The sequence below is a fragment of the Nematolebias whitei genome, chromosome 15 (genome assembly GCF_014905685.2).
Source record: "Nematolebias whitei isolate Nwh7 chromosome 15, NemWhi1, whole genome shotgun sequence".
NCBI classification, from domain to species: domain Eukaryota; kingdom Metazoa; phylum Chordata; class Actinopteri; order Cyprinodontiformes; family Rivulidae; genus Nematolebias; species Nematolebias whitei.
The window spans coordinates 13,399,094-13,424,671 of NC_056512.1; the positions used below are offsets into that span (position 1 = coordinate 13,399,094).

Below are 25,578 nucleotides of genomic sequence, written 5' to 3' on the forward strand. Positions count from 1 at the left end.
TGTCTTTAATACATAATGTCTTTAATACATAATGTCTTTAATACATACTGTCTTTAATACATACTGTCTTTAATACATAATGTCTTTAATACATAATGTCTTTAATACATAATGTCTTAAAGACATTATGTATTTAATGAGCAATCTAAAGTTCAAAAGTGTAAAATATAAGATTATCTTTTTTTAGAATGTTCCACGTTACAAGTGTTAAACGTAACCATCTTACCCAGCTGGTTTTCCTGGGCTGCAGATCTCTGTCTAAGGGTCCGATCTCCTCAAAGTTCCCAAAACCAGTTCCTGATCCTCCTGGTCCGCCCTGAGTGCACAGAAACCAAACTGATGTCACATTCAGCAACCTTCAACAAAACAGATTTTCCAGTTGAGGAAGTCAGAACGGGTCAGAGCGTCAGACAGGTGACGATATCGGTAACTTGTAAAACGTATTGATCTTGTGTGGTTGCTGGCTCTTCTCCAAAGCTTTGTAATGAATCAGAGTCAGTCAGAGTTTCTTTATTGTCATTCGCACCTCATGTGGTACATGTGGTGGAGCGAAATTATGTACGCAGGGTCCCAGTTACATCCAACAATAAAATGTAAAAGAAAAACAGTAATAACATCTAAGATATGAACTAAGAAAAACATCAACTAAATATACACTAAGCACTCATAACATAAAACATTGAACATCAGCACAAACATGAACATGAGTCTGTGAGCAGATGTGCACGCATGAACACATCAACATTGAAACAGATCAGCAGCAACATGAAACAGATCAGCAGCAACATGATATGGTTTTTCACAGTGATTATTCTAGTTAGAGATTCATGAGTCTAACAGCCTCAGGGTAGAAGCTGTTCCTCAGTCTAGTGGTTCTACACTTAATGCTCCTTAACCTCCTTCCTGAGGGGAGTGGGGCAAAAAGTGTGTGTGCTGGGTGGGTGGGGTCCTTCATGATGCAGGTGGCCCTCTTCCTGCATCTGGAGGTGTAGATGTCTGTGATGGTGGGGAGACTGATTCCAACAGATTTCTGTGCAGCCTTCACCACTCTCTGCAAAGCTTTTCTTTCTGCAGCTGTGCAGCCTCCATGCCACACATTGATGCTGGAGCACAGGATGCTCTCCACTGCACACCTGTAGAAGGAGGTGAGGACTGAGCTTCCCAGACCAGCTCGCCTCAGCCGTCTGAGGAAGTAGAGTCTCTGATGAGCTTTCTTGATCAGGCTGGTGGTGTTGTTGCTCCAGCTGAGGTTGTCATTCATGTGTACACCCAAGTACTTGTAGCTGGAGACCACTTCCACCGCAGATCCTCTTATGTTCAGGGGGGTGTAGGTGTTTTTGTTCCTTCTGAAGTCCACAATCATCTCCTTTGTCTTCTTCACATTGATGTGAAGGTTATTCTCTCTGCACCAGCTCTCCAGGTGTTCCACCTCTTGCCTGTAGCTGGACTCATCATTGTTTGTGATGCATCCCACCACCGCTGTATCATCTGCAAACTTGACAATGGGACAGCCTGGATGGGTAGCTGCACAATCATATGTGAGCAGAGTAAACAGAAGGGGGCTCAACACACATCCCTGAGGAGAGCCAGTGCTGAGGGTTATGGTGGAGGAGGAGAGGTTGTGGATCCTCACTAACTGTGGTCTGTTTGTTAAAAAGTCTAGTACCCAGTTGCAGATGGAGGGGCTTAGTCCTAGTGTGGATAGTTTGTCCATCAGGGTTTGGGGGATCATGGTGTTGAAGGCGGATGTGAAATCCACAAAGAGCATACGGACGTAAGAGTTTTTCTGCTCCAGGTGGTTGAGCGCAGTGTGGACCACAGAGGAGATTGCATCCTCTGTTGATCGGTTCTCACGGTATGCGTACTGATGAGGGTCCTCGTTGATGTTGATGGTTGTTTTGATGTGAGTCATGACCAGTTTTTCGAAGCATTTAGCGACTATCGGGGTGAGGGCCACTGGCCGATAGTCATTCAGACCAGTCACTGTAGAGCTTTTTGGGACTGGGATGATGGTGGCAGTCTTCAGGCAGGTGGGAACTGTCTCCAGGGTAAGTGAGGTGTTAAAGATGTCTGCCAGCACCTCACAGAGCTGATCAGCACATTCCTTCAACACTTTTCCGGGGATGTTGTCTGGGCCAGTTGCTTTGTGCGGATTAATCCTCCTGAAGGTACTCCTTACTTCTGCTGAGGTCACGCTGAGATGCTCTTCATCCGGTGGCGAGGTGAGTCTGGTGCTGGGTGGTCTGTTCGGGTCTTCAAAGCGTGCATAGAACTTGTTGAGGGCATCAGGCAGAGATGGGTCTTTGGGACATTGTTCGCTCCTTCCTTTATAATCTGTTATGCACTTAATGCCCCTCCACATGCTCCGAGGGTCTTGTGAGATGAATTGACCCTCGATCCTCTTTGCATATGCGGCCTTGGCCCTCTTAATACCAGCAACCAGCTCTTTTTTTGTCCTACTCAGCTCCTCTGAGTTTCCAGACCTGAAGGCAGTGTTCCTGGCTTCCAGCAGGGTACGCACCTCTGCATTCAGCCAAGGTTTTCTGTTTGGGTAGCTTTTAACATTTCTGATAGTGGAGACTGTGTCAGTACATGTACTAATGTAACCCAGTACTGAGGATGTGTATTGGTCAAGATCAAGCGAACCTCCATTTTCAGCAGCTTCTCTGAAAACCTGCCAGTCTGTTCGATCAAAACAATCTCTCAGTATGGGTCCACTGTCCTGGCTCCAACATTTAACTTTCTTTTGTTCTGGTCTGGAGCGTCTCAGCGGGGGCATGTAAGCAGGAGCCAGGAAGATTGAGATGTGGTCTGACAGTCCTAGGTGGGGGCGGGGTTCGGCTTTGTATGCATCTTTTACGTTCGTGTAAACACGGTCCAGCGTGCGGTCTCCACGTGTCGGAATCGTCACATGCTGATTAAAGCTTGGGAGACAGTCCTTTAGATTCACGTGGTTAAAGTCTCCGGCTCCGGCTCCGGAATGTGATGAGGTCTACACCTGGTTGTTTTGGGAAGCTCTTTTTCCATGACATGTTTTCAGACGTGACTTGGGAGTTATGATGCTCTCTATTTATAATCACATCAGATTGAGTTTCTTCAATCTATAATTAGTTGGCCTACAAAGCTACACAATCATTTTCAAAGCTGCCATGGGGTCAGAGTTCCTCCATAATGTGAATAGTTAATTTGACAGGACCTGTGTTTCATTCACATCTTTACTTCCACATGTTTTACTCAGTAATGGATGGGAGTTCAAAATATAACGATGTACAGGTCCTTCTCAAAAAATTAGCATATTGTGATAAAGGTCATTATATTCCATAATGTAATGATAAAAATGAAACTTTTGTAGATGAACATATATCTGTGATATATTATCCATAAATTAAACGGATTCATTCATTTTTCTGGACTGAATAATATCGTGCATTGAAATTAAATGTGACGTGAGACGTTAATTTTCTTTGACCCATCAAATGAATGCGGTCATTTATTAACAGAATCAAAGCTTAACATCAAACATTTACATTAATTTGGCAAATTGATTTCAACAACAACATAATTAATTAGCTTTACAGTCAGGAAAACCATACGGCCATGATTTTCCTGCTTCACAACAGACATTTCTGAAAATATCTGGAATGATTACTGGCAAGATAGAAGAGTTTTAAAGATGGAAGATGAAGGAGTTAAAATTGAGAGAGAAGATGGATGAGGGGTTGTTATGTGTCGGCATCAGGACGGCACGCTCCGTTAAGATCCCAGCTTCCTCCTCGGTACACTTAGGTAGTGTAAATCAACTCTTTACCTGTAGAAGGTGTCTCCACTGGTACGGAGTTCCATTTAACGCACCCTTTCAGCGTCTCCGTAGGAATAGCTGTGAATCGTCCGAAGTAGTGCCGGTATTCCGTCCGACACAGGTTCAACCCACTGGTGGACTCACAAGAGGAGTAAGTCCGTCAGAGGCTCCACTCAGATGTGGAAGATTTCATAATTCCCACAAGACTCGGAAGAACTGCGGATCATGTCTGAACCTCCTGTACTCTCCAGCACTTCTTCTGTTCGGTTTTGCTCTCCGAACTGAACTGCTCTCCCACCGCACACAACTGGCTGGAACTAGGAAGTGCCGACATTTAAAGAGTTCTATTTCCGGCTCATTTGGGAAGTTCCTGATTGGTCGATCGACAAAACAGGGGTGTGTTTTAGTGATGTAAGAGGTTATTAAAAGTCAGAAAAACAGAAAAATTGTTTTGGAACGGACAGAAGATGTTTTTGAGACAGACGAGAGAAATGTTTAGGCGAGTTGGGGGAAAACAGGTGCCAGCTTCTCTATTTACGTCTGAGAGGATATAAAAACATGACAGTTCGTTCCAACAACTTGTCTTCGACCTTTGACCGACATCACAACTTGCCCATTTCAGACAGAAGATCAAGAAATTGAATCATTACTCTGTAACACATTCTAACTTGATTTCTACTTTGAATGAGGATTAAAAAAATCATTAACTGTTTCACAGTTGATTTAAAATGAGTAGTTCACTTCAACATTTAAAAATGGTTTGAACTAAACACACTTTGATTATCAAGACATTTGTAAGATAGTAATGATAATAGAAAAAGAGAGTGTTCTTTCAATTGATCAGTGCAGGACACTTAGAAAGTCTCTGGATGAACTTAATCTTGTGTTTCTGGACTCAAATCAATGAAATACAGTTCTTGTCCCAGGAAGGCCCTCAAGGTCAGGATTTGACCTGAGGCTTAGTTCACTACACTTTCATATATTTCAGATTCATTGCACACCAACTGAAATATTTCAGGTCTTTAATTGTTTTAATACTGATGATTATGGCATACAGCTCATGAAAACCCAAAATGCCTGTCCCAAAAAATTAGCATATCATGAAAAGGTTCTCTAAACAAGCTATTAACCTAACCATCTGAATCAACGACATAACTCTAAACACCTGCAAAAGATTCCTGAGGCTTTTAAAAACTCCCAGCCTTGTTCATTACTCAAAACCGCAATCATGGGTAAGACTGCCGACCTGACTGCTGTCCAGAAGGCCATCATTGACACCCTCAAGCAAGAGGGTAAGACACAGAAAGAAATTGCTGAACGAATAGGCTGTTCCCAGAGTGCTGTATCAAGGCACCTCAGTGGGAAGTCTGTGGGAAGGGAAAAGTGTGGCAGAAAACGCTGCACAATGAGAAGAGGTGACCGGACCCTGAGGAGGATTGTGGAGAAGGGCCGATTCCAGACCTTGGGGGACCTGCGGAAGCAGTGGACTGAGTCTGGAGTAGAAACATCCAGAGCCACCGGGCACAGGCGTGTGCAGGAAATGGGCTACAGGTGCCGCATTCCCAAGGTCAAGCCTTTTTTGAACCAGAAACAGCGGCAGAAGCGCCTGACCTGGGCTACAGAGAAGCAGCACTGGACTGTTGCTCAGTGGTCCAAAGTACTTTTTTCGGATTAAAGCAAATTTTGCATGTCATTCGGAAATCAAGGTGCCAGAGTCTGGAGGAAGACTGGGGAGAAGGAAATGCCAAAATGCCAGAAGTCCAGTGTGAAGCACCCACAGTCAGTGATGGTCTGGGGTGTCATGTCAGCTGCTGGTGTTGGTCCACTGTGTTTTATCAAAGGCAGGGTCAATGCAGCTAGCTATCAGGAGATTTTGGAGCACGTCATGCTTCCATCTGCTGAAAAGCTTTATGGAGATGAAGATTTCATTTTTCAGCACAACCTGGCACCTGCTCACAGTGCCAAAACCACTGGTAAATGGTTTACTGACCATGGTATTACTGTGCTCAACTGGCCTGCCAACTCTCCTGACCTGAACCCCATAGAGAACCTGTGGGATATTGTGAAGAGAAAGTTGAGAGACGCAAGACCCAACACTCTGGATGAGCTTAAGGCCGCTATCGAAGCATCCTGGGCCTCCATAACACCTCAGCAGTGCCACAGGCTGATTGCCTCCATGCCACGCCGCAGTGAAGCAGTCATTCATGCAAAAGGATTCCCGACCAAGTATTGAGTGCATAACTGAACATGATTATTTGAAGGTTGGCGTTTTTTGTATTAAAAACACTTGTCTTTCATTGGTGGGATGAAATATGCTAATTTTTTGGGACAGGCATTTTGGGTTTTCATGAGCTGTATGCCTTAATCATCAGTATTAAAACAATTAAAGACCTGAAATATTTCAGTTGGTGTGCAATGAATCTGAAATATATGAAAGTTTCATTTTTATCATTACATTATGGAAAATAAGGACCTTTATCACAATATGCTAATTTTTGAGAAGGACCTGTATAACACTTCTAATAAAACATACTCAAGTAAAAGTATGGATTGAATTACTGGTAATTGCTTTAAAAACTTAAAATTACTCAAAATTCCTTCTTAACTACGTATCACAAGTAAATGTAATTTTTTACTTTCCACCCTGGACATGTTTATCCAGTGATTACTTTCAGAGTGCTTGATTCACTTCTGTGCAGCGGTTAGGACATATTTTACTAAACAGACGGAGTACTAGCGTGGACAGCTGCTGACAGTATGTAGAAATATTTAATACTCAACGTATGAGTTGAGGATCAGGCTCAGCTACTACCACACCACCAAACCAAATGTTTGGTCGACATCTGAAAAATGATTTTTGTTTGATAAAGATCGTCTAATTTGCAAATTGTATTTTGCCCAGTGGTTCGAAAGATATTTTGCTAACACAAACAAGAACACCCACAGACATGAGCAAAAAAAAAAAAAAAAAACCGTGAAGCCTTTAAAGCTGTTGCACGTGACGGGTTTTTAGTTCCTCTTCAGATACAAATAGCAGCTGAAGTCTTAGTCATCAGTCACACACAATGACGTCATCAGCTACAGTTTTATTGAGTGATTAGGGTGGACTGTACCTATACAGCTCCTTTCTATCTGATCAAGACACTCAAAGCTCTTTACTACAATCTGTGCCTCATTCACCCATTCACACAGCTCTATACTAGATCTAATCAAAGACTAATCAGAGCTTTATCACATTCATACACTGATGGGACACACATCAGAGGCAACGAGGGGTTCAGTGTCTTGCCCAGGGACACTTCAGCACGTGACTGCTGGTGGAATCAAACCCCCAACTCTCGCAATGGAGGACGACGGCTCTAACCACTGAGCCACAGCTGCCCCCATATTTATATATTTGATAAAAAAAATTAAAAAAAACTTTTAAGTCATCTGGATAAGGACAGCTGGTTTAAAGGTAATGTCCTCAACATTAAGAAGTTTATAAGTATAATGTTTTAATGTAAATATAAATTTAGGAGACACGCTGCAGTAAACTGAGAGGTTTGCTCAAATGACACAAGAGTGAAAGAAAAATTAATAACTAAAGTAAACAGAGGGTTATTCACTCACTCCTTAAGTCTAATAACTTATTTGACACCAGCAAAACATCTGGACCCCCCCCCCCCCCCCACACACACACACACACACACACACTGTGTTCCACGTCAATAAGCAGCGCGTGTCCCTCACCTGCAGCCACATGACCAGAGGCAGAGGTCTGTCCTGGTCTGCAGGGTACAACCACCAGAACATGTGGGCCCCGGGTCTCACTTCCACATAGTCCCAGTCACCGGCACCGGCCCGGGGGGGCGAGGGGAGCCCTGCAGACACATGCACGGTTACAAACTCAGACACTCTTCCGGTTTCACAGACTTCAAAGGCTGAAGTGGAGACGTTTTGAAAAGTCCTCGTGGACACAAAGACTTGAGATGAAATGTGTGACCTTCGTGGAGAGCAGCAGCGAGCAGGAACCACACACACACAAGACCTGGAAACAGAGCCATTGTTGAAGCGAGACCCTCAGCCCCGAACAGTCTGAGTTTAAACAGCAAGGAGTCACGTGACGCCACCCGGGTCAGCTGACCAGGGTTGCCAAATAGTAAAAAACAACGAATTGTGTGCATTAAACATTTTTTCAACCTTTATTTATTAACCTGTGTGGTTTTTTTTCCCCCCTCTTGTCCTGTCCAGTATTGTGACACTTAGAATTATTGTCTGAGTGTCAAAGTGAAGCCCAACAGATTTACTTTCACAAGCAGAGCATGGCCTTAATGCTCTGCTTGATAAATAAATAAAACTTTATTAGAATATGCTTTGGGTTTGTTTCAGATGAAATGGACACGGGGATGAAAAACAAAGACGATAACAAAGCAGAAAAGTGAGAGAAGGGTTAAAAGGGAAATAAGGAGATAGGAATAGAAGAGAGAGAGAGAGATGGATAAAGAGAACACAAACATCAATGAAGTCTGCCTCTTGACCTGCGGAAAGAAAAAACAGACAAAACTGATAAACCACAACAACAAGCAACATACATAATGATACTTATAACATCATTAGAAAGTATTTTATACAGTACATAGTAATACAAGATGTATTTATTTATTTATTTAATTAATGTTTTGGGGTTTTTTGGGCAGGAAAAATGAAAGAAAGAAGAAAAAAAAGATGTATTTATTTAGATTGGCCAATAGTTGTGGGGTCACCTCCCTTCACCAAAGGAAGAACAAAGGCTGTTTTCCAAACATCTGGAATGGAGTTTTGGCTTATGGAGAGATTACAGATGTGGGACACTGGTACTACTACTTTTAAAATATTTAAATAAAGAAGTAAACAGAACAAATGTATTCCTCTGTGCTAACTAGCACTGAACCATGTGTGAAAATAAAAACAAGTAAAATTTTATGTAGGTGAGGCGATTAATGAATAATTTTTATTAAGTAGATTTAATTATTGAAATGGTAAAGTCATTATCATAAGAATATTATGAATCTGTTAAGCTTTAAAATGCTTATAAAAGTCATTATTGAAGTCATTGGTATCTGAATATCAAAATAAACTTTTCATTACTTTTAGTTTAAAAATGGCATAGTTAGTATTAATATAATACTTATTAATTATATTTAAATGTTAATTATAATATATATAAACAATCGTGAATGACGACACAACGCGCTCCCCACCCCCGGGCTGAAAAGGTTTCATCTCTAAATTGTTAATGCGAGCTGATCTTGAAAAGCTGACATTTGCTGAAAGCAGGAAAATAAAAGCAAAAAGTGGCAGAAAAATAGAAGAAATGTGGAGAAAAGCTGAACGAGGCAGATGGAGGCTGAAGAGAGTAAAAAAAAATAATCTGAAATTAATAAAAATCAAACTGAAATGAACAGAAAAAAGCTGAAATTAGAAACAAAAAAACTACAGAAAAGTTTTTTTTAAACACTGAAAGAGGCAGAATGAATAATACAAAGTTGAAAGTGTTAGAAAGAATCACAAAAGGTGGAAATTATCAAAAGAATACATCATGGAAGTGCTATTTGTGGGACAGATCTGGACTGGCAGGCCTCAGACTCGTGAAGTCTCTCAGATGAAAGACAAAACGTTTCTCCCTTAATGAAACTTGTCCAGATGACCTGATTTAACCTTTTTTTGTTTTTATGTATCTGGATGATTGAGCTTACAAACCTTTATTAGCATGAAAAACTAAAATTATCAGGTAAAGGTCTAAATCTTAGCTGGAAAAGCTGAATTCAGCAGAAAGAATCTGAACAAAGCTGAACCAGAACAAGAGCTGAATGGATCAGTTAAAGGTTGTAAACAACAGAGTTAGAAGAAGCTGCATTCATTTACAATGAGACAAACATGGCAGAAAAAGATCAATATTTATATGTAGTAAAAATTGCACAAACACCAAAAGTCATAGCAGAAATGTTGTGAATGAGCCGAATGTTTTGATTCATGAATTACTGAAATAGAATAAAACATTGCGGAACAAGTTGTGTTGTGAAAAATGTAAGGAAGAAAAAAAATGGATCTCAATAGTGAGAATGTCTAATAAACATTCACACTCATTCTTTTTATTGATGTTTTTCAAATTCGTGTTGCGATTTGTAAGAGAAGATGTGAACAATATCCTCCACGACACTAGAGGGCAGTGTATTAAACTAATTTAAAAACCATTAACCGGAAGTGACGTATAACGCTCCAGGCGGCGCGCGCGTGTGTCATGGCGGCTCACAGTCCAAATTTCATACGGCTCCGATTGTTCTTTGACTACCCGCCGCCGGCTGTGGTCGGGTGCCGGCTGTGCTGGCTGCTCGTGGACCTGAACTCGTGTCGCGTCGTGGCGGACCTGGAGAGCATCATCCGGGACAAGTTCGAGTTCAGCCGCGGGAGCATCCTCAGCCTGTTCGTGGAGGACTGCTACCTGCCGCACACGGAGAGCGTCTTTGTGGTCCGGGACAACGACACCATCAGGTCAGCGCGCGCTGTGGCTGGTGCTGTTGAAAGCAGCGAGTGTAACGAGGTTTAGTCAGGTCCCAGACCAGATTTATCCGCCTGCAGCACTGAGCAGCATGCTTCAGGACACTTCCGGTAGAGCTGGTTGTAAACACAAGCGCTCCGTACGGCGCATGCGCATTATGCTGGCGGTCTGAACATGACATTTCAAGAAGAGTAGAGAATATGGTGAAAACTAATTTAAAACTTTGTCAAAGAGGCACTACCCGGTCTGTACACACTGACAAGTGAAAGGAAGGACGACCCAACACTCAAACATTGATCACATTAGTATTTGGGAGTACGGTCACGAGATGCCAGTGAGTGATGATAGAATGAATTCAATTCAACAGAAGCGGGTAAATGGTAAATGATGGATGGATGGAGGATAGTGTTCTGTTTTGATCCGAGCTCTTATCTGGTAAAAACAGGTTGAATATTTTGTGATTGTTGTACTTTTTTAAAAAATTGTGTCAGTTCAGATCAGTGTGTTTCATGACAGATGTCAGATTTTCATCTGCCCAGAAACGAAGAATCAAACTCACATGATGAGGAATTAATACCACAGACGCGGTCCTCGTTCTTCAGAACCCAGACCTTTCTAAACGCCGAGAGACACTTATTTCATCTCCCCGGTCACTCCGAGTCTCTTGTAAACGAGTCCCCGAGGCTCAGTGGGATTAACCTGTCTAAATAAAGCTTGAATGAATTTGTGCACGATGTCAAGAAATTCTACTTCCCCTTTCCTCCTACAAAGCGGCATCGGACCGCTGCTCAAACTTGTGAAGGAGTGAGTGATTGATGTCGCGTTTGGATTTTCACATGAGAGAACAGGGCAGTAAATATCTACAGGTCAGCTCCACTCCACAATATTATGTTATTAGCAACAATCTGCTACTGTCGGATTTGCACAGAATGAACATTTCCCATAATAGAAATTCTGATTAATTCACAGCTAAATTGCCAAAGTCTTCATTTGAATGAGAAAGAGTTGAGGGAAAATGTTCATTCCATGTTGCCAGCAGTCACTGGGCTCATTGAATTGCTCATTCAGTAAGGCCAATGACTTCAGCTGAAGAAGCATTTGTTGGCAGTAGGAAGAAACAGTTGTCTTTAACTGGAAGGCCTCTCTGACAGAAAACAAGTATTTTTCATGTGCAGTTCGATGTGTTCTCTGTCTTTAAATAATCAAGGTACCGCATTTTCCGCCGTGCACGTCGCTCCGCCATAAAAGTCGCATCAGTCCAAAAATGTCTAATAAAGTGGAAAAATCCATAAAAATGTCGCTTCGCCGTATAAGTTGCATCTATCATGCGTCACCGCTGACAACCCAGAAACGTGGGCCGGTGTTGTGCCAAAAATCGATTGGCTGCCAAATGGTGGCTGCGGAGGCGTGCACGGGAGGACTTTAACACGAATTTAACAAGATTAACACTTAAAAGCAATTATTTGTTTGCTCAGATTTATAGTAAAGTTGTGTCTCAGTCTAACTTTTACTTAATAAATGCACTTTGACGGTCAAATTAGCTGCATTTCAAAAGTATTTGCTGCCTCGGTGCTCTGGGAGCGCACTCTGATGAAGGAAATCAAGAAGGAGCAACGCTGCGCATTTCTTCAAAATTTAACAAGATAAGCACCTAAAAACAATTATTACTTTGCTCAACTTTACAGTAAAGATGCGTCTCCGTTGAACTTTGACTTAATAAATGCACTTTAATGGTCAAACCAGCTGCTTTTCACCGGGACGGTGCAGCGAATTGAAGCTGATGTGACGGTTGCTCCAGGTGAGCTGGACGAAGGTGGCAGACTATGGCAAGCCAATTGTGTCATTAATAGCCACTTTTTCCTATTACATGACACAAAGGCATGCCAAACTACTCAAGTGCCATCTAGTGGCTGAAAATGTTAGTGTTCAATATTTTCAGTCAGAATGAATGAAAATGGTCATACCTCAGCCAAAAGTTGGTTTATAAATATGGGAAAAATCCATAAATAAGTCGCAGGGCATTTAAATTATGCAAAAAACTGCGACTTATAGGGCAAAAAATACGGTATTTATTAAACTTAAGAGTTTCACCGTTGGTGGGCTCAACTGGAGTCTGAGTCTGGTTCATCTTCTGAGTCTTCATTAAAAGATGTTTCTGTTTGCCAGGGTGAAGGTGGACTGTCTTACTCTGGTGAACGGGCACAGCATCTGTCCAGATGCTGCAGCAGAGACCTGCAGAAAGAGGCAAAGAGCCACAGAGGAGGACGGCTCAGGAGACGAACGTGTGAGCACACACTGTAAGAAGAAGAAGAAGAAGAAAAGAAACGAGAGCTCAGCAGACGGGAGCCATTTGGTTACAACTGTCAACAAGAACGAGACGCCTCAAGGCAAGAGACGCAAAAAGAAAAAGAAGAAAAAGACGGAGGCTAACAGCCATGGGGCTAACACCCCTACACCAGCTGCTCCCCCCCACAAGAAGTCTCTTGGCGTCAACAAGGCAACTAAAAGCTTCAAGAACATCCCAACCACACGGGTTCAAGGACAGAACGCCCCCATGTCAGTTTCTGTTGGTGTCAGTAAAGAGAACAAAACTTCAGGAAGTAAATCAACCAGTACGTTGACCTCTACCCCCACTGCTTCCAAGGCAAAGCCCAAACCCACCCAAACCCCTGCCCCTCCCTCATCCTCAGACACTGACTCCTCCTCAGATGAGGCTGTTGAAGTCTCACCAAAACCCAACCGTTTAACACCCACCACCACCACCACCTCACCTGAAGCTGCCTCCACCACAAAGTCCACAAACTCCTCCCAGAAACCTACAGACAGAGCAGTCCAGCCCCCAGCTCACACACGAACAGAGCCTCACAATCAGAAGAACATGCAGCCACATATCAGACATCAGCAGCACACCCAGAGCACGGCTGGTCTTTGGGGGGGTATCAGCAGCCGACAGGATGGAGTTTTGGCTGCTGCTGGTCCTGGAGACAGGTGGAAGTCTAAAGGTGATGACCAGGGTGAAAGAAGCTGCAGGGATTTAAAGGAGACTTCCTACCAGACGGATTCACTGTCCAACGTGTCCATAGTTGTCCAGGTTTGTCTCAACATCATCTGACCCAGTTCAGTGTCCTCCACCTCCTGAGTCTGCAGGGGGTCATTGTTCTTCTCTAGTTTTATTGCCTGTTGCAGAAAAGCAAAAGGCAGGCGATAATGTTTTGTTCGTACCTGTGTCTGTTAGCAAAATATCTCGTGACCGCCTGAACAAACAATGAAACTTGCAGAAAGTAATCCATGAACGTGTATCTACACCTGGAGGTGGCCACCACAGATAACTGATAATAACCAGCACAAGTGACTCTAACTCAGTCAGTTTTACGGATACAGAGCTAAAATTTGATGTGGTAGTAGCTGAGAGTTATTCTCAACACATACTTCACACGTGACTAGGGATGCACGATATTGGTTTTTTGGCCAATATCCGATATGCCAATATATTAAAACTTATTTGGCCGATACCAATACTGATATTTTTTCTCCTTTCCAGAGACTACATGACTTCTTTCTTTGCTGTGGAATTAAAATACTACGTGATTCTGCTTGGTCTTTGTTAAACCTGCTACCACATGCAGATGTCAGAAATATGGCTGAAAATGATGCAACACTTCAACTTGGATTATGTTTAATGTCAAATTTATTCATGACATTTACTCTCTAACACAATGACAACACTCAAATTTGTAAATTTTATATCCGTGAGTTATTTTGATGGAATGTTCGATATTTAACTTTAACGCTAATATTGTCCGATACCAATACCGTGCTGATAATATCGTGCATCCCTAGACGTGACATCTGGTAAAACTGCATTAGATGGTGGAAGTGATTTTTAAGGTTTGATCAAAACGGCTCCGTCTCCAACTCCGTTGTTTCTCCACATGATCTTAGTTTAATCTCTGGCATGAGAGGTCATTTTGGAACCAGAGACTGGGGTCTAGGGATGTGGAGTTACTCCCCCGCACACAAACATGGCGTCGCATGACCTTTGTTTCAAGCATGAATGAGCTAAATACAGCTGAACGTATTTAAACCTACAGCTGCAAGGTAAGAGCAGGAATCAACAACCGGCAACACCTGGAACAGAGACGTAGGTGTTTTTTATTTGCCTTTTTTCAACGAGTGTAAAACCCTAATTGTTTAAGTCGGGGAACTAAAACTGACTGGGATCCTCCTGGGGGGATGCTAGTCCCTTTCCGGCTTCAGCTTTGAGGATCCTGGGTGAGGACCAGTAGACAGTTTGTGGTGTGCTGTAGCTGTCCGCCACAAACATCAGGTTCTGGTTTGGTTTATTTCTCATATATATATAATATATAAAATCAACACAAGGTCAACATGACAATAAAATGCTCATGACGAGAAGAACCTTTCTCGACTCGCCAACCACACACCCCCCCCCCCCCCCCCAGCAAATATCAATGCATGCAACAAAAATGCAGAAACAAGGCACCGAAAGTGAAAAAGGAGTAAATGTACAGCAGCATGGTCCAGAGGCAGAGTGGTTCTGATGACAGTGAGGTTGTCAGGGCACCATGGTACTGTTAGCGGTGTGGCTCGGTTAGTGGCATGGGCTTTTAACAGGATTTGTGGTCGTTGCTCCGGTTGCCACAAGTGGAAGGTACAATTCTGCAGGTTAAAGTTAGAATTTAACAGGTTTGTAAATTTTATTAAAAACATGTAAAGTTTAAGGCAAATGTTTTAAATCATGCTAAATTAGAAATATATGTTCCAATTGTACTTCCCTTTGTTACTGATTAGTGGGAGTGGTGGCGCAGAGGTTAGAAAGGTGGGCCTGTCAGAAGGTCACCGGTTCAACTCTGCAGACGGACAACATCAAAATATTTGTGGGAAAGGTGAAACACCCACATCTGTCTCCACCCACATTTGCCATCCTCTGGGCCCTTGAGCAAGGCTCTTAACCCCCACCATCTGCTCCTCCAGGCGCCTTACACAGCAGCTCTCTGCTCCACACAGAGCGCTGTGGTAGCTCGGTGGTCTGTGTGCGTCAGGAAGGACAGCCGGCGTAAAAATAATCACCAAATCTTCATGTGAGTGAGTTCACTGTGATGACCCCTGAAGAAGGGAGCAGCCAGAAAAAAAAAAAAAAAAACTAAAAAGCTTTATTCCTGATTATATAGCATTCTAAAACTAGTAGTTGGATTTTACTTTATAATGTACTAGAATTGAAACTAATTAAAACTTTTCGCTGTATTGTAGCTTGTGTATTTAATGAAACTAAACTGCAGTTTTTCCCTTTATTTGGTGACATAATTTGTTCAAATGCAAAATGAAACACTTTGGTCTTGGTGAGCCAGCGTCTGGTCAGACACTGACTGAAACCTCTTGTGCTGGAGTAGAGAGTTACAGGAAACTGTAGCAACTAGTTTTTATTTCACCGCTGCAGCTGGCCGGTCACTGGTGTGCAGGAAATGAAATCTAACATCGTTAGTTAGTGTATGGAAGAACAACAGTAACTTCTGGACTGTGTGAATGTGTCTGTTTTTATAGAATGGAGCAGAAAGTGTTGCTCAGAAGGACTACAGCACTATGCCTCTGTTAGCTGCACCCCCACAGGTGGGCCAGACAATCGCCTTCAAGGTAAGTCGAGTGTACCGTAAGGCCGTGCATGTTGTGAGCATGATGAAAAATAAATGACGTGCTGGCTGCCATTTTGGTGTACAGCTACATGTAGGTGAAATGGTAAATGGACTGGATTTATATATCGCCTTTCTCTCTTCTCAAGACATTCAAAGCTCTTTACAACAATCTGTGCCTCATTTACCCGTTCATACAGCTCTATACTAGATCTCAACAAATCTGAACAAATCATTCTAAAGAGACTAATCAGAGCTGCAGACATGTTCCTGTTTTTAGTATTTTACATCACTTTATAATGTAGCTGTTTTTGTTTAGTTTTTAATATAATTTTCGTCCATTTATTTTTTTATTAAATATGCTTTCTTTGATGATTGTTGTCACCATTAGTTGTTAAAAACGGGTCTCTCTTGTAAATGAGTCCCGTGGCTCAATGAGACTAACCTGTATACATAAAGGTTGAATGAATTAATATTTTTACTTTCCATAAAGTAACAAAAACATATTTCTGAGTCAAAGCTTTGTCCCAATTGTCACACAGGCACATTTATTAACAAACAGCTGTAACTCTACTAAATGTCTAAAAAATAAACTATTTACCGTACATATCCATCCAACCATCCATTATCTTTACCCGTTTATTCCATTTTGGGTCACGGGGGTCGCTGGTGCCCATGTCCAGCAATCACTGTGCGAGGGGCGGGGTACACCCTGGACGGGTTGCAAGTCCATCACAGGGACACATAGAGACAAACGAGACAAACAACTATTCACTCTCTCACTCACACCTAGGGACAATTTAGAGTTACCAATCAGCCTAACATGCATGTTTTTGGACTGTGGGAGGAAACCGGAGTACCCGGAGAAAACCCACGCATGCACGGAGAGAACATGCAAACTCCACCCAGAAAGGCCCCTGGACCGGGGTTTGAACCAGGGACCTGCTCGCTGAGAGGCAGCAGCTCTACCAGTTGCGCCACCGTGCTGCCCCATTTGCCGTACATATATTAAATAATAATCCTCTTCAGATGCGCCGCCTCACAACGTTAGTAAGCGTATGTGAAGCAGCACGTGAAGCATTGCTAAAGACACAGTGCTTAGTGGCTAACAAGACGGCTAACTTTAGCCGTCTTGTTAGCCGACCTTCTCTTCGATATGATAAGCTGCTGATTTATTAATGTCGCACCACCTCACACTGTTCCTCTCATAAGGCACAGCACGGCTAAATGAGATTTGACCCGTGTATTTTTTTTTTTGTTTGTTTAGGAAAGGAGTCTGAAAACACAGTCGGAGCTGCAGCATATAACTTATAGCGCTGTTTTAAATGGTGAAGAAGATTCATAGTTCTGACCTTTGTTGGGACGTGTTTTCAGCATCGCTTACAGAAAACATCTTTCTGCTGTTCATCTGACAATTTAAATCCAAACCATCTCCAAATCAAAGCCATTCTTTTTATTTTTTTGCACAGCAACGCTGCTCTCCTCTGTTTACGGTGCTTGTGTTAAACACCCACCCCCCACACACACACCTGGAGAAGCCGGGGGGTTAGAGCGCACGGGTGAGGTGCTGTGTTTGTATTCAAAGAGAGAGACGAAGGGGCTGAGTGCAGTTGGAGGCACAGACGGGAGAAAAAGAACTACACAGATTTTCAAGTCTAATAATACTTGATGGCTGCGATAGAGCCATTTTAACCATCGTAAATAGAAAATCTCGCAATACATCAAGTATATTCGATACATCCCCCAGCCCTACTGCATCTCCATAAAGTAGGTCAGCAGCAGGAAGCATGAAGTGCTCTAAAACTTCCTGGTAGACTGCTGCGTTGACCTTGAACCTCAGAAAACACAGTGGACCAACACCAGCAGATGACATGTCCAAAGTTATATTCTCTGATGAAAGTAAATTTAGCATTTTCTTTGGAAATCAAGGATCCAGAGTCTGGAGGAAGAGGAGAGGCACAGAATCCACTTGCTTGAGGTCCAGTGTCAAGTTTCCACAGTCAGTGATGGTTTGGGGTGCCATGTCATCTGCTGGTGTTGGTCCACTGTGTTTTCCATATATCAGTCTTATTTATTTTTATAAACCACCTCTGATTAGTTCTTCACCACAACGTTGTCTCTGGTCAGAGAGTTCCTTGGTCTTCATGGAGTCTGTTGCTTGGTGGTAGACCTCACTGCTTAGAGGTATTGAACTGCTGTTGATTCAAGAGACTATCAGAGCAAGTAGACTGTATTCTGAATCTTGGCAGCACAGTGGTTCAGTTGGTAGAGCTGCCATCTCTCAGCGAGAAGGTCCCCAGATCAAATCCCAGCTGAGGCCTTTTTAGGTAGAGTTTGTGCATTCTCTTGGGTGCATGCTTGGGTTTTCTCCGGGTACTCCAGTTTCCTCCCACAGACCAAAGACCTGTTTCAAAACGCTTGTAAAAACTCTGTCGGTAAGGGTTTTAGAGTTCACTCAGCTCTTCTAATCAATGTTCAAGTTGTTCCATATTAAATACATAATTGACCACTAAGCTTTTGTCTTGAGGTTTAGCTCTTCTGCTTCATCATCACCATCCACTTTTGGTCACCACTTGCCTACAGTTCAATTCCAAGAACTACAATACCCAAAGCAGTGGTTGATAAAGCCATAACTTTATCATCTTATTTCTGTTTATAGCCCTATTTGCATGGGATTAGTTTTACCTAGGGACCACGTGTTATTTTTAACAATTATGGAGATTGTCTGTGATGTTAATCCCATGCGAATCTGCCATGTCAATAATTTGTAAAGTAAGAATTGAACTCCAAGGTCCAGTGATAATACTAATCCAATTCGAATAGGCATCTCTGTGATTTGGACAGAAATGGGCAGGATCCGATGCATAATAGGCCGGGGGGTGGGTGGGGGGTGGGGGGTGGATTTGTTTAAATTGCCTTTGATACCTTGGTTCACCCAAAATTTCGATTCACTCAAGGGTTTCTTCTCACGTCCAGTGCCTACATTTCTTCTTAGCGCCCGTCATCTTGAACACACAAGTGGATGTTACGCAATACGCAGCGCGTTAACATCACATCCGGAAGATGTCCGTAAATTTCAGCTAAATCTCAGGCTTTGGTTATCCCGTGTGAACGCGCCACATAAAAAGCAGACGTTGGGGAGTAATTTATTTATTACTTGTGGTCCCTAGGTAAAACTAATCCCGTGCGAAGAGGGCATGCAACTACTACTGGCCTTTATTTACAGATGAATTTTTTGTTGTGATGTATGATTTTTATTGTATTGGGACCAACAAAAAACACCTTTAGTAAAGATCTATGAGCTGAAGGACCAGTAAAAAAGTTAATGTGTAAATAATTAGGTTTGTAAAGAAATCATAGCTTTGTATTTAAAGGTTAATTTCTCATTGCATTTCATTTCTTTACAGCTGCTGGAGTTAACGGAGAACTACACACCAGAAATATCTGAATATAAGGTGAGTAGATTTGCTTTTGAAAAAAGGAAGTGCAATGTTTGGCTGAGTTTGATGAATTATTTAGTGCTTCTGGAAAAGAAAGTTTAAATTACCGGTAGTTGAGTTTTAAACTTTTATTCAAATCACTAACCTTTTGATTTTTTTGTTACTTTAGGAGGGAAAGATTGTCGGTTTTGACCCAACAACTGAACATCTTGAACTTGAACTTCTCAATGCTTCTCAAGGTAGGGATGAAGTTTATATAGATACACAAGAAATTACCAATATGGAAATTTTGGCTATCACCGATACGATATTGGGAGGCCCAGGTGAATGCCGATAACCGATATAATGGCTGACAATTGCTGAGCTATTTCCACCCCCAATAATCTAAGAAAACATCGAGTGGAGCGGGGCTTGTTTGTTTAGCACAGCTGTTGGCAACCTAGAAGCTAATCAGATCTACGCTATACCTAGTCCTACTCTAGGTTATCAAATGTGTTACAAAAATATAAATTAAACAAACACACTTCCCTGTTCATTGTTTAGTCAGTCACGTATGGTGACAGTCTGATCATCTCCTTAGATAGAGAACTTTACTAATTGGCGTTTATGTATGTGAATGTTTCTGTAAAGTGCCCTGAGACAACGTTGTTGTGATTGTGCGCTATATTGTAGTGAACCTGGTCTGACCCTTATCTGACCTCAAATCTACCAGATGGACAGAGACTGTTATTTTCATTAATCTGAATAAGTCTGGGCCATCTGATGACTTTCTTTCTTGAATTAATCAAGCAGAAAAGACAATTCTTTATAATCATTACTGTCTTACAAATGTTTTGATAATCAAATTGTGTTAGTTCACTCAATGCTTTACAGGTTGAAAAGAACTACTCATTTTTATTTTACATAAACAGTAAGTAATGATTTTTATTCCTCATTCAAAGAAGAAATCACCTGAATATGCATTTCTTGATTTTCTGTCTGAAATGAGCAAGCTGTCGTAAGTATGTGAAAGGTTGGTTTTCGGTCAACTAAATGTTTACCGAGAAAGATGTCATGTTTAAACTTTTTCAGAAGATTACCAAGAGTGAGACTCCACGAAGTCTGGTCGACTGCAATAATCTTTTCTGTATGTTGAAAACAATCCTTGACTTTTGATAATAACTTACGTCAAAAAACCACTCCTCTTTCTGGTCCATCCACGAATCAGAAAGCTCTGAAGTAAACTCGGAAGTAAACTCAATTAAAAATGTGACAACTTCCCGGTTCTATGAGTCGAGTCTAGAGTGCAGTCGGTTCCAAAGAGTGCAGTAGATTCCATGGAGAATGGAAAAGTTCTGAAGGAGTTCAGAAGAGAACTAGAGTTATGGAGAGTTTTGGAGTTGCCGAGAATCCAGAGACGTTTGGAATTATAATTTCTGTTTGAGCTAACCACGCACGACTCTCTAAGGATTTTAGCAGTTCTCAACGGAGACGCTGATATCAGTTGAAAAGGATTCTTACTGAGGTGATCGATCATCAACAAGGTAAAACTTCTTCTTCGACCAAGTGTACCGTGGGCAAAGCTGAGATTTGACGGAGCGTGCAACTTCTGGTCAAACAGATTAAATTCTCTCACATAGTTCTCTGTAAGATAATCTCCTTTCATCTTAAACTCTTCTCTCTCACAAAATCAGTACAGATATTTTAGAAATATCTGAAGCAAAGTCCTCAAATCACCGCCGAGTGATTTGAAGTTCATTATTTGTGAAACTGTCTGTTATTATTTTCATATTTTGCCAAATTAATGTAAATGTTTGATGTTAAACTTTGATTCTGAAAATAAATGACTCCATTCATTTGATGGGTCAAAGATAATGACGTCTCTCGTTCACATTTCTGTTAAATTCAATGCACGGCATTTACAGTCAGAAAAATGAAGAACTCGTGAAAAGTATGCATAAATATATACCCCGTATATTTGTCATACAACAAGTGACACGTACCCACGTGACTCACTACAAACTGGTGGCTCGCACGTCTCATGAATGACTGTTAATTCGTGTAAAGATTGATTTAAATGTTGGCATGTTGAAAAAGTAACAGCTGATGAGCTGTAAATGTTTACGCAGCGGCTGGGCTGCGCGCTTGGAGCTCGGCTCTGCAACTTTACGCTGCATGTTCTAAGCGTTGGGCTAGTAATGTTTTAAAAGCTGAAATTGTGTCATTGAGTCTTTATAAAAGCTGAATTGTACGTCTGTTACGTGTAACTAAAAGCTGATGAGCTGTGGAAGACGTTATTCTGTCTAAAAGTACGAGGTTCTGCTTTAAGACCCGGCTGTGGACCAGTTCGGTTCTGTTCAGTTTGAACGAGTATTTTGAATAGATGGATAAACGTTTTAAAAGCTGAGCGCCGCCTCAGGACATAGTTAGGAGTTGTTTCGTTACAATTTTTAACAGAAAAAGTGCATTTTGATGGTTTAAAAGACGAAAAAGTGACGAACTATTTTTCAGGCTAAACCTAGCATGCTGGCTGAAAACGTCTCCTGATTGGTTGAATTCGCTGTTGTGGAGCGCTCTGATTGGTTGAGAAGGCTGACTGGCGTGGCTACGTCACTTCCTCTCACCCTGCGCTGCTTTGCCATTGGTGATTTCAGTCACGTGACCCGGAAATGAAATTCGTTTTCATAGGAAAATAAAATCTGCTTTTTAAAGCTGAAAAGTAACTTTAAAGTGGTTTTGACACATTGGTTAAGTGCTTCGAAGCTATTTGCTGAAATTTTGCCACGTTAGAGTTTAAAATTCGTCAAAAAAACGATGTTTTTAAACAACGCTAGCGATGCTAATTTTAAGCTAAACAGCTAACGACCGGAGCTTAAACTACGCTTAAAATCACTAAATGAAGCTGAAATATTGTTCCAAAAACTCATGTTCAGGCTAAGAAGTCGTGTTTGTTGAAATTTTGCCACTTTTGTGTAAAAAATCCGTTCAGAAATGTTGATTTTAACCGAGTTTAGCCGAAGCTAACTTCAAGCTAAGCAGCTAACAACAGGATGTCAACCGAACGCCACAGGAAGTTATAGCACCCCTAGTGGACAACACAAAAAGTGACGGAGTTATAATTGTTGAGGTAATACTGACATCTCCTGGCGAGACGTGAGATCACAGGTTTCACTTCGTTTTTAGGTAAAGAGTGAAATTAAACGTTTTCTTTATTTTTCTGTAAGACAATTTTGAGTTAACAAACTTCCTCAAAGCTGAATAAAACACTGTTATCTTACATTTTAAAAAGTAATAGGTATTTATGCAAAGAAGCATTTACCAAAAAAATTTTATTCACTGATAAATCCTTAAAACAGGTTCATAATAAAATTAGAAACTTTAAAAAAAAAAAACAGATACAGTTACAAATATTCACAGAGTGGAATAGTTTACTCATTTTGCTTGAAGGATAATACACGTTTAATTGCAAAATCACTAAATAAGAGTAAATTTATCAGGAAAAAGAGATTTTCTGTTTAATTTGCCACCTAAATAAAATATATCTCTATTTAATTTTAAATAGAAGCTTTACAGGAGCAAATACAGTTTTTCTGAAGAAAGACTGATTATTCCTCATCATCAAATTCTTTTCTCTTTTCACCCACCTGGGTTGATGAGTAACTGTTTAAAATAGCAAATTTCTGGAACAGAACGGTTTAAAAAACGTTTTAAACTAATATTGCTGTGAGACTAAAGAAAAATTTGCAGGTTTATAAAAAATTCAGTGTTTTAGAGTAAAATACACTAAAAAACAGCTTGGTACTCTAGTATCTGTGGAAAATAAGCACAAAAAGTAACACTGCCAAAAGAGCGTTTACTTAAATATTCATGAATTGGGGTAAAACCTGAGAAAGGTACCCACAGTTGAATAAGTGACTTATAACAGTACTTCTGTGTAAACCCAAAGCTAAAATAAGTGTGAAAACTCATTGACTTGAATACAAATATTTACCTGTAAAATATCTAAAGCTTGCAACTGTTCAAACAGATAAATTACTACACAGTGAAAACATGACAGGTGTGTTAGAAAAAGATTTTGACCCAAAAGGAATGGCGGACTGCTTGGAGAATGCGTTCGCGCTTCTCGGAGCGTCCTTACATTCATATATGATTCAGACAGAGCGCATGAACCCAAAAGAGTTAGTGGACAATCTGAAGGAGGTTGCAGAAAGTGTGACCTCTGCAGAATTCACAAAGTCCAGTTATGAAAAGCTGGCTAAAATTGCAATCTTGCTGAAAGAGTCATTCTATAAGGCTGTTGAGAAAACTGATTACCTCAAACAAAGGTTAGACAGTGAAATAGTGTTTGCTCAGGAAATTGAAGAACACGTCCTTCAATTTAAACGTGAACACGAGGCCCGCATAAGACAACATTATGAACAGATGTCTCAAGAACAGCAAAATACAAGTGCAGAAATTGATTTGCTGAACAGCAAACTACAAGTACTTGAGGCGTCACTATCCGAAGAAAGGGATAAAGACCGTGTGCACCAAGCCACGTGTGCAGATAACGATGTGCTACAACAACAGTTGCAGTTTGCAAAAACTGAACTGGAACAATGCAAAATAGATAAACAAAATCTACAAAAGCTACATATGCGCTTAGAAGGTGACTACTGTACATCCCAGGAACATTTAAAAAAATGTGAGGCGAAACTAATAGCAGCAATAGAAAGAGGTCAGAATGTTGCTCAAGGTGACCTGGAATCCAAACCAGACCTTGAACAAAGTCGGACTAATACACCAATTACTCAACGACCTCTTTACTCACATGGTGCTTTTAGACCCATCCAATCACCTACACAAACGGGCAGAGCAACACCCCCACAACTGATCACGCATGTGAGACCATTGAAATCTTCTCCATCAATGGATGACTTGCAAAAAATCTCAAAATATGTACAACGTTTCATCCCTGAACCGTTGGGCTCCGCTGGAACGAAAGCGTACCTTAGAGATCTGGATTTCAGATTGAGAGCTTATCCAAACGCTACGGTAGAAGATAAAATCAGTCTGATACGACTCACTTCGGACAGAGAGGTGTTTACCTTCATCGAGCGTCTACCAGATGCAACGAGAAGGGATTACAAACTTCTGTGCGAAGCTCTGATCAAAGAGTACGACACCTGCGCAGGGCCTGCTGGTTTTCCAGCCGCAGACAAGGTCACGCAGGGCAAGAATGAACATCCAAAAGTTTATTACAAAAGAATCTTCCAAGCTTATTTTGGTAGCAGAAATGAAACCGGAATGGAGGAAGAAGAAGGTTTTAAATTTGTTTTCAGCAAAAATCTCCATCCTGACATTCAAACGTCAGTGCAAATGATGGCAAATTACAGAGAAAAATCCATCAGTGAGATTAAACAGTGCGCTGTAAACGTGTTTGAGGCACGTTGTCATGCCAAGACGCCCATAGAAGTGTTTCCTGGTGTAAAGGTTAAACCCCACTCCCTAGAATTAGAAGGAAGGCGTTCATCGCCACCCCCTCCTAAAAAGGGAGAAAAAAGGCAGTATTTTCAGACTAACAAACCGCATCATGAAGGTGCACGCTGGGACAAAAAGGCTCCTCCTTCAGAGGACGAACGTGATTATCGTAAATGGGACCAGCGGAGGACGCAAAAAATTGGGAACCGAGAGGAACCCCAAAAAGACGTACCTAGCCGCCCCCCACCTCGGACGAAACGTCCAGAGGCGAAAAAATCACAAAAATCCCAGAAAAAAGGCCCTCCACCTCTGAGCTCGGAAGAGACAGAAAAATTGCGTGAAATGTTAGAAGATTTGAAACACACTGACAAGGGAAGCCGACCAAAAGCACTATGCAGTGAGGTACTCACTACTACATCTCTGGACGCGAATGACAACACTACAGATGTCGGTGAAACATACCAAGACGCTGCTGTTGTTGCCTCAAACAACCCCTCATCGGATGAAAGGGGGGTAATCACACACACAAACGATGACCAGTCATCGCAAGCTGAACACGCAGAAACAGCTACAGCTGTGCTGACGGTTCAGACAAACCAAGATTACACAGATAAATCTGAACGCGTGAAAAAGCGTCAGAAAAAAACCAAAAGGTTTCTGTGTAACTTTATCAGAAAGGGGGCCGCCAAAAAGGCGTACCTGTCAGTAACACTCGAAGGTGTCCTCACACACGAA

At 41.6% G+C, this 25,578-nt stretch overlaps 2 protein-coding genes across 2 annotated transcripts in view; one reads left to right on the forward strand and one right to left on the reverse strand.

The window, feature by feature from the left end:
* The window catches only part of scpep1 (serine carboxypeptidase 1), a 23,902-nt gene extending 16,002 nt beyond the window's left edge, over window positions 1–7,900 (reverse strand). The window contains exons 1-3 of the mRNA XM_037688812.1: window positions 7,785–7,900; window positions 7,532–7,662; window positions 227–316 (exon numbers count right to left, since the gene is read on the reverse strand). Coding sequence (XP_037544740.1) covers window positions 227–316; window positions 7,532–7,662; window positions 7,785–7,845 — 282 coding nt within the window. The 5' untranslated portion in view covers window positions 7,846–7,900. The remainder of the gene's footprint in view (window positions 1–226; window positions 317–7,531; window positions 7,663–7,784) is intronic.
* Window positions 7,901–10,025: 2,125 nt separating this feature from the next.
* coil (coilin p80) overlaps window positions 10,026–25,578 on the forward strand; it is a 21,628-nt gene continuing 6,075 nt past the window's right edge. The window contains exons 1-5 of the mRNA XM_037688811.1: window positions 10,026–10,312; window positions 12,486–13,410; window positions 15,879–15,968; window positions 19,372–19,419; window positions 19,574–19,643. Of these exons, the coding sequence (XP_037544739.1) occupies window positions 10,062–10,312; window positions 12,486–13,410; window positions 15,879–15,968; window positions 19,372–19,419; window positions 19,574–19,643 (1,384 nt within the window). The 5' untranslated portion in view covers window positions 10,026–10,061. The remainder of the gene's footprint in view (window positions 10,313–12,485; window positions 13,411–15,878; window positions 15,969–19,371; window positions 19,420–19,573; window positions 19,644–25,578) is intronic.